Here is a 9,621-nt window from a genome sequence, read left to right as displayed (position 1 = left end):
CACGCTTCCCAAATCTGCTTTGGATGATCCCCCCACCCTGTGGAGTAGATCTGGGAGGGCAACAGGGGGACTGCAAGGAGGAGGAGGAATTTGTTGTAACAGTATTATCCCTTCTACTTGCAAAAGGAAACCACTAGACAATTCTCACAATCCTTTCCTAAAATATATGTATGTTTCCTTTTAGATTACATATGGCTCATTTGCCTCAGAAGGGAGTGCTTCAACAAAGGTTTCTTCCTTTTTCCGCATGGTCCCAAATGAAACACATCAGTATATGGGGATTATCCGTTTATTTCAGCATTTTGGATGGATATGGATTGGGCTTTTTGCTGTGGATGATGACAGTGGAGATAATTTCTTGTGGGCCCTGGAATCACTGTTTTCACAGAATGGAATCTGTTCAGCCTTCACCCAAAGAATCCCACAGCAAATCCATTTGAATGACATACATGAAATTAATGGCATGGTCTTAAACATTTATCTGCCATTCATGGACAGCAACGCCACTGCAATAGTTGCCTATGGAGAAACCTTGAGTATTATGTGGCTGAACTATTTTATGCTTCTAGGAACAAATGAATATAATGAAATCACATCCACTGGAAAGGTGTGGATTCTGACAGCCCAGATCGATTTTGCAATTACAAGCCTCCAGAGGGCCTCAGATTTGCAACTGTTCCAAGGGTCTATTTCCTTCACAGTTCATTCAAGTGAGATTCCGGGGTTCAAACAATTTCTTGAAAATATAAAACCTTACAGGTTTCAAGGAGATGGTTTTCACAAGGACTTCTGGCAGCAAGCTTTTGACTGTTCATATCCAAATACTCAAGAACCAATGATGGTTGATGAAACATGCACTGGGGTAGAGAAGCTGGAAAAACTTCCTGAATCGGTTTTTGAAATGCATATGACTGGCCATAGCTACAGTATCTATAATGCTGTCTATGCTGCAGCATATGCTTTCCATGCCATGTGCACCTCTAGATCAAATCCCAGAACAATGGTGAGATGTAAAATAATTGAACTTCAAGGTCTCCATCCTTGGCAGGTAATTTTTCAACAATGAAATGGCTCTATTAACATAAAGAAGTTAGTTGTTGTTGTTCAGTCGTTCAGTCATGTCCAACTCTTCGTGACCCCATGGACCATAGCACGCCAGGCCTTCCTGTCCTGCGCTCTCTCCCGGAGTGTGCTCAAGTTCATATTCATTGCATCGGTGATGCTATCTAGCCATCTCATCCTCTGTTGTCCCCTTCTCCTTTTGCCTTCAGTCTTTCCCAGCATCAGGGTCTTTTCCAGAGAGTTTTCTCTTCGCATTAGGTGGCCAAAATATTTGAACTTCAGCTTCAGTATCTGTCCTTCCAATGAGCACTCAGGGTTGATTTCCTTTAGGATGGACTGATGTGACCTCCTTGCAGTCCAGGGGACTCGTAAGAGTCTTCTCTAGCACCAAAGTTCGAAAGCATCCATTCTTCGGCGCTCAGCCTTCTTTATAGTCCAGCTGTCACAGACATGCATTACTACTGGGAAAACCATAGCTTTGATTAGACGGACCTTTGTCAGCAAGGTGATGTCTCTGCTTCTTACTATGCTGTCTAGGTTTGCCATAGCTTTCCTCCCAAGGAGCAAGCATCTTTTAATTTCGTGGCTACAGTCACCATCTGTGGTGATCTTGGAGCCCAAGAAAATAAGTCTGAATCCAATTCATTGACCAAGTTCACATTCTCCTCAATATGTGGACACTTGAATATGTGAAGAATTCAAAAAGGCAAACAGTAATTTTTCAGTCTTAAGAGTGCAGTCTTATGGGATTGTCTCACCCAATAAACAGAAGCCTCCAATCCTGGAGGATTTCAAGTATCCATTGCCCTGCTGTTCTCCTGCTGACAGGGTGGTAGGATCGATGGAGGTGATTTTCTGTGCTCTGTCCTCCTTTTACACCCCCCCCCAGATGTCCTCTAGATGGGCAGGTACAGGGCTGAAGACGCCATAGGATTTTTTTGTATCTGGACATCTCCTCTCCCCTCCCCTCCTGACCCACCAGAGCAGCCCATTTTTTTTTTTACCTCTATGTGGTCCTCCAAGGCCACTTTTGTGATCTCATAAAGCAGCTGGCATGGTTCTTTCCATGGAGTCTGTGAGGGGGTGGAGGTGAGGTGAGAGATCAGATCATGTAGTCAACCTCCCAAAGTCAAAGGAGTGTCTCCAGTTTCAGCATCGGGCTTCAGGCTTGGGCATGGGACAGAAACGGCCTTGGTCGCCTTGGTGGATGATATGAGGAGGGCTCTGGATAGGGGTGAATGCTCCTTCCTTGTTCTCCTTGACCTCTCAGTGGTTTTTGATGCTGTTGACCACGGTATCCTCCTGGACCACCTGGAGGGGTTGGGCATTGAAGACACTGTATTGCGGGGCTTCCAGTCCTTCCTTTCCAGCAGGTACCAGAGGGTAGCACTGGGAGAGGAGGTTTCAGACCCATGGCCACTCACTTGTGGGGTGCCACAGGGTTCCATCCTCTCCCCGATGCTATTTAACATCTATGTGAAGCCGTTGGGGGCTATCATCAGGAGGTTTGGGGTGCGGTGTCATCAATATGCGGATGACACGCAGCTCTACCTCTCGTTCAAATCTTCACCAAGGTTGGCCGTGGAATCCCTGTCCAAATGTCTGGAGACGGTGAGTGGCTGGATGGGGAGGAATAAGCTGAAGCTGAACCCTGACAAGACCGAGGTACTTTTGGTGGGAGACAACAGGAGGTTGGGGGATGTAGACCTGGTGTTGAATGGGTTACGGCTACCCTTGAAAGACCAGGTCCGCAGCCTGGGGGTCATTTTGGACTCCCAGCTGTCCATGGAGGTTCGGGTGTCAGCTGTGAGCTGGACGGGGCTGTACCAACTCCATCTGATACGGGAGCTATGCACCTTCCTTCCTGACCATCTGCTCCCATCAGTAGTACATGCCCTGGTCTCCTCTTGTTTAGACTACTGTAATGCACTCTACATGGGGTTACCCTTGAAGACGGTTGGGAAGCTTCAGCTGGTACAGAACACGGCGGCTTGCCTGATTAAAGGCAGCCACCGGCGAGATCACATCACTCCAGTGCTGAATAGGGGTGGACGAAAGTCACTTACCTGTCCTCGAAGGACGTTCGCGGTGGGGGGGAGGCGCTTCGATGCTCCCCCCACGAAGTTCAGGCCGGGGGGGAGGCTTTCCGCCTCGCCCGGACGAAATTCAGGCCGGGGGGGAGGCTTTCCGCCTCGCCCGGCCGAAATTCAGGCCGGGGAGGAGGCTTCCCACCTTGCCCGGCCGCGAATGTGGAAGTTAAAAAAAAAAAAAATGCCCCCTGATAGGCTACGTGATGATTCACGTAGCCTATCACGGCTAGATCTGCAAAGTCAGACGTGATAGGCTACGTCAATCGTCACATAGCCTATCACGGGTGACTTTTTTTAAAAAAAAAAGTGCGTACGCTAATGGCGGCCCCCATAGGGAGCCGCCATTCGCGTTCCTTATTTAGTCACTGTAGTCTACGTAAATGTTTACGTAGACTACGGCGAAAATAAGGGCAACGCTATTTGCGTTGCCCTTATTTTCGCCGTAGTCTACGTAAACATTTACGTAGACTACAGCGACCAAATAAGGAATGCGAATGGCGGCTCCCTATGGGGGCCGCCATTATCTGTACACACTTTTTTTTTAAAGTCACCCGTGATAGGCTACGTGATGATTGACGTAGCCTATCACGGCTGACTTTGCAAATCTAGCCATTATAGGCTACGTGAATTGTCACGTAGCCTATCAGGGGGCGTTTTTTTTTTTCTTTCATTGCAATAGCGGCGGCGGCAGCCGGTCGAAAGACCGGCTGCCGCTCCCGCCTCGCTCGAACACCTGCCAAACCGCCGGCCGGACCAGCCACCGGGAGGGACATTCGGTGAAGGTAAGTCCCGTCCCAGGAGGGGTGCGGGGGGCGGGGGGGGTTCGGAGGATTTCTCCCTGAAACTTGTTCGGGGGGCCGAACACGTTGGCGCTCGGCCCCCCGAAGTTTTGGGGAGAAATTCTCCACCATTCCTAGTGCTGAAGGAGTTGCACTGGTTAGCAGTTGTTTTCCAGGCCAAATTCAAGGTGTTGGTTTTGACCTTTAAAACCTTATATGATTCCAGCCCAGCCTATCTTAAGGAGCGCCTCCAGCAACACCAGACAGACCGCTTAACAAGATCAGCCTCGGATGGCCTTCTCTCTGTCCCATCAGCCAGGACAGCTAGACTGGTGGGGATGAGGGAGAGGGCCTTTTCTGTGGTGGCCCCCACTCTGTGGAACTCCCTCCCTAGGGAACTCCGTCATTTGTTGTTGTTGTTCAGTCGTTCAGTCGTGTCTGACTCTTCGTGACCCCATGGACCATAGCACGCCAGGCCTTCCTGTCCTGCGCTCTCTCCCAGAGCATGCTCAAGTCCATATTCATTTCATCAGTGATGCTATCTAGCCATCCCATCCTCTGCTGTCCCCTTCTCCTTTTGCCTTCAGTCTTTCCCAGCATCAGGGTCTTTTCCAGAGAGTTTTCTCTTCGCATTAGGTGGCCAAAATGAACTCCCCCATGCCCCCTCTTTAATGAGCTTCCGCCGTGCATTAAAAACATGGTTGTTCAGGCAGGCATTTGGGGTGGGTTAGGCTATTCTAGAAAATGTTTTTATTGTAGAATTTTATTGTTTTAAACTGTTTTATTATATTCTGTACATCGCCCAGAGTGGCTGGGTGATGAGCCAGATGGGTGATTAATAAATTTAATAAATAATAATAATAAAACAATAATCCAGGAAATCCTATGGACCCTGGGACACTCTCCAGGGACCATAGGATTGCTCTCTTAGCTAACTTTGTTGGCTGGGCTTATAAGAAAATCCACAAGAGTGTTAATGTTGTTGTGTTTGTCATTTAAAGTCTCACCATAATGTCTCTAACATGCTGCTATGCCCTTCTTTATTCTTCTGTTTCAACTAGCTTCAGCATTTTCTTCAAGCAATTTCTTTTAACAACTCTGCTGGAGAAACAATATCCTTTAATGATAAAAGGGAAATGGAAGGTGGAATTGACATAATTAACATGGTCACATTTCCAAACAACTCCTTCCTTAAAATGAAAGTTGGATGGGTGGATCCCAATGCTCTTGAAGGAAATGAATTAATCATTCATGAGGATATAATTGTGTGGCACAGGGGTTTTAACCAGGTGTGGATTCTAAAGTATTTTATAAGGGACTCATCCCCAGTGTGAAAGTGCCATGGTAAAAAGAAGTGAAGAATATACCCAATTTCAGAACCCATGAGAGTTTAGCAACAGGGTGAGGAGGCCAGGGCAGTCAATCTTTTCCTGCTTTCTGTTAGTAAATAAATACACTAAATAATAACAATAACTGGAACTAGCTATGAAGGTACAAAGCCAGGAGGAATGTGGGAACTATCCAGTGTATTGCACTGAGTGTCACATATAGCATTACCTGCCTACTTGATCAAAGTTGTTAGTATGTACTCAAAGCAACGAGCTCCTGGCCCTCAGGGAACATGTTAATTCCCTTGGTTGCTGACCTGGAGAAGCTAAGAAAAGCAGAGAGATTTGTGGATGAGATCTTTGAGGATGTGACAGTGGTATCCCAATCCCAGGGTGACAGCTCCTCTGCAGTCATAGAGAAGCGTGGTCTTGGGGAAGGAGTGTGTCTCTCTGAGGAAGAGAGAAATGATCTATAGAAGAGACCAATGCTGAAGATGTGCCTCCAGTGCATGTGTGTGTGTGCGTGGGGAGCTTGTGGTACTGGGAGATTCAATCATTAGGGATATAGACAGCTGGGTTTGTGGCAAGTGTAGACAGCATGGTAAGGAGACAACATTGCCTGCCTGGTAGGGATGTACGAAAGTCCCTTACCTGAACCCGAAGCTTGAGTCGTGGTGGGGGGGAGGCGCTCCATCCCTCCCCCCAAAATTCTGGCTGGGGGGAGGCGCCCCGTCCCTCCCCCCACGAAATTCTGGCCAGGGGGGAAGCGCCCCGTCCCTCCTGCTGCTAATCCTGTCCTGCTGGGATGCAAATGGCGGTGGCCATAGCCGCTGCCGTTTGCGTCCCTGCAGTCAGCTTGGATAGGCTACATAAATGTTTACATAGCCTATCATGGCTAAGTGAAAAAAAACCAAAACTTGCGTGTACGCAAATGGCGGCGCCCATAGGTGCCGCCATTTGCGTTCCTTATTTTGGCACGTGTAGCTACGTAAACATTTATGTAGACTACGGTGAAAATAAGGGCAATGCTATTTGCGTTCCCCTTATTTTTGATGTAGTCTACGTAAATGTTTACGTAGACTACACGTGCCAAAATAAGAAAAGCAAATGGCGGTGCCCATGTGCGCCGCCATTTGCGTACGCGCAGATTTTTTTTTTCACTCAGCAGTGATAGGCTACGTAAAGATTTACGTAGCCTATCATGGTGTTTTTTAAAAATCTAGCCGTGATAGGCTACGTAAATCTTTACATAGCCTATCACGTTTTTTGTTTTGTTTTTTGTTTACCTTGGAAATGGCGGCGGCGGCAGCCGGTCGGAAGACCAGCCACCACAGCCGCTGCTGCCGAACCGCCGCCGAACCGCCGCCGGAGCTGCTGCTGCCAGGGACATTTGCACAAGGTAAGTCCCGTCCCGGGGGGGTGGGGGGCAGACCGTTTCTCCACCAATTTGGGGGGGCGAATGCGCTGGCATTCGGCCTCCCCGAGATTCGTGGAGAAATTCTCTGACATCCCTACTACCTGGTGTGAAGATTAGGAATAGCACATTCCATCTAGACAGCCTGGCACAGGCTGCTGAGGTGGTATCAGAAGTTGTGGTGAACATCAGCACTAAAGTTGTAGGGAAATGTATTTGTGAGTAGGGAGGTAAAAGAATTTCATTGGGTTCCTTGGGTATAGGAGTTTACCACATTCACACCTCCCAGACCAAATGTGAACCTGAACACAATATGGAATTGAAAGTCTTCACATTTATGAGCTTGCAGTCTAATTTTTACATGCCCAAAATGCATTTGAAAGATATGTATGTTTGAAAAAGTTCAAGAAAAAATATACATTTGACACAAACACAATGTATTCAATGGGAGAAAAATGCATACTTTTCAAAAATGTGCACCAAAAATACATATAATTAGAAAATGTGAAGAGATAAAAAGCTCAGAAACTGATATATAAAGAAGAAGCTTTGAGACTGAAATCAAAGAACTTTAAGGTCACATTTTGCTGATGGCCACATCCCTAGTCTCATTTTATACCAATCCTATACACATCTACTCATAAGTAAGGATAGTGTGGATGCCCAATTGCATCTGGGAATCCAGCAGACCCCCCACCCCGTGCTACTGAGCTGTGCTTGCTGAGCCCCACTCACCCCCTGCCTGTGCTTGCTGAGCTGCCCGCACTTACCTGGATGGCGGTGGGGAGCCCTGCAATTCCCAAAAATGTGCATATTTGCATATTCTCAAAATGGGTCATAAATCGCCCACATAGGCAAGATTACAGGCATTTGTTTGCCTGTAATCAAGCATATATGGGCCATTAGTGGCCCTATTTGCATATACAAATGTGCACAATTTTGCAAATGCTTATATTCGCATATATGCAAAATGGGGCCATTAATGGCCCATATACATGAGATTACAGGCAAGCAAATGCCTGTAACCTTGCATATATGGGTGATTCATGGCCCCATTTTGCATATATACAAATAAATATGCGCCTTTTTACGACCACCATTTTATTTTATTTTTAAAATGGCTATCATGGAGCTCGACGAGGCCACCTGGGGAGTACAGGCAGGTCAGCAAGAGGCGGGGAGCTCGAGTGCAGGTTTGGGTGCGTACAAGTGAGGACAGGGGCTGGGCGGGTGCCCACCTATCCCTACTCAGAAGTAAATCACTTCTGTGTAAGTTAGTATAGGATTAATATCTTCAGCTCCTTTCATAATAGGTGCTGCCTCTTTCTATGTGTAATGCATATTGTCACCCTGGCTATCAGAAGAAAAAGAAGGAAGGGAAGAAATTTTGCTGCTATGATTGTTCTCTTTGCCCAGAAGGGAAGATTTCAAAGGACAATGGTAGGTGATGTAATGAATCATTTTTTTCAGCATCCGGGATTAATTCAGATAACTGTTTGCCAAGTCGTTATAAATGGTAAGAAATCAATGAGAATGCTTAGTAGATGATAATGGTGATGATGACAGAAGAAACATTGAAAAAATATTAAAACTGATGTTTGCGTTGACACCTCCACATCTAGAACCTCATGGCAAATGTAAGCATGAGCAACAATTGCCATGTGGGAAGCACTGTAATAACTGTCCACAAGCCACACATGAATGGGAATGACAATAGGACCTATTTTTATTTTATTTTCAGACATGGGAAACTGTTTCAAATGCCCAGAAGATAAGTATCCAAGCAAGGACCAAGACAGCTGCATTCCAAAGACATATTTGTTCCTGTCTTATGAAGAACCTTTAGGAATGAGTTTAGCCACAGTTGCTGTTTCATTTTCCCTGACCACAGCTTTGGTGTTAGGAACTTTTATTAAGCACAAAGATACCCCCATAGTCAAAGCCAACAACCAGGACCTCACCTATGCTCTCCTCATCTCCATCCTCCTTTGCTTCCTCAGTTCTTTATTTTTTATTGGACAACCAGACAAGGTGACCTGCTTCCTCCAACAATTTGCTTTTGGCATCATTTTCTCTGTGGCTGTTTCTTGTGTGTTGGCCAAGACCATCATTGTGGTTGTAGCCTTCATGGCCACCAAACCAGGGTCTAATATGAAGAAATGGCTTGGGAAAAGACTGGCCAACTCCATTGTTCTTTGTTGCTCCTTCATTCAAGCAAGCAATTGTGTGGTGTGGCTAGGGACCTCTCCCCCATTTCCAGATATTGACATGCAGTCATTAACAAGAGAAATTATAGTAAAGTGTAATGAAGGATCTGCGATCATGTTTTACTTTGTCCTGGGTTACATGGGACTTCTGTCCATCATCAGCTTCATGGTAGCTTTTCTAGCCAGGAAGTTGCCAGACAGTTTTAATGAAGCCAAGTTTATCACCTTCAGCATGCTGGTGTTTTGCAGTGTGTGGGTGTCTTTTGTTCCGACCTACCTGAGCACCAAGGGGAAATACATGGTTGTTGTGGAGATCTTCTCTATCTTAGCCTCCAGTGGCGGGTTACTAGGTTGCATCTTTTTCCCAAAATGTTACATTATTCTGCTGAGGTCTGACTTAAACACCAGGGAACAGCTAACAAAAAGAAAACATCTATAGAACCTAGTTGTCCAGTTTCATGTATATATCATTATGTGGTCCAAGAAACGGATGGAATGGGTTAATTCTAGAAGTCAACTTGAACTACCTTATATGCCAGTCTAATTGCACTACTTATATATCCCAAGGATGAACAGCAATATATGATAGATTCATATCAATGAAGAATGGAGAATAAAAACCATGATAATCAATAATTATTCTTCAGTCCTGTTTGCTTTCTTCTAGTGATGTACTTAACTAGAATAATTTAGGCAACAATCTTGTACTGTAGCTCATCGTCAGCTATTCATAAAGAACAA

At 45.9% G+C, this 9,621-nt stretch overlaps 2 protein-coding genes across 2 annotated transcripts; both read left to right on the top strand.

Annotated features, from left to right (window-relative positions):
- Positions 1 to 247: 247 nt before the first annotated feature.
- Positions 248 to 5,735, top strand: LOC146342964 (vomeronasal type-2 receptor 26-like). The gene is made up of 2 exons (XM_084808101.1): positions 248 to 1,010; positions 5,548 to 5,735. Exons 1-2 carry the CDS (start codon positions 248 to 250, stop codon positions 5,733 to 5,735), a joined length of 951 nt encoding a protein of 316 aa, XP_084664227.1.
- Positions 5,736 to 8,416: 2,681 nt separating this feature from the next.
- LOC146342963 (vomeronasal type-2 receptor 26-like) lies at positions 8,417 to 9,319 on the top strand. Its single transcript, XM_084808100.1, has one exon. The coding sequence runs from the start codon at positions 8,417 to 8,419 to the stop codon at positions 9,317 to 9,319; it is 903 nt and encodes a 300-aa protein (XP_084664226.1).
- Positions 9,320 to 9,621: the final 302 nt, after the last annotated feature.

This window comes from Heloderma suspectum, chromosome 6 (assembly GCF_057233095.1).
Source record: "Heloderma suspectum isolate Gila_16-S chromosome 6, 16-S_ref, whole genome shotgun sequence".
Lineage (NCBI taxonomy): Eukaryota > Metazoa > Chordata > Lepidosauria > Squamata > Helodermatidae > Heloderma > Heloderma suspectum.
This window is presented reverse-complemented; position numbering and strand designations above follow the sequence as displayed.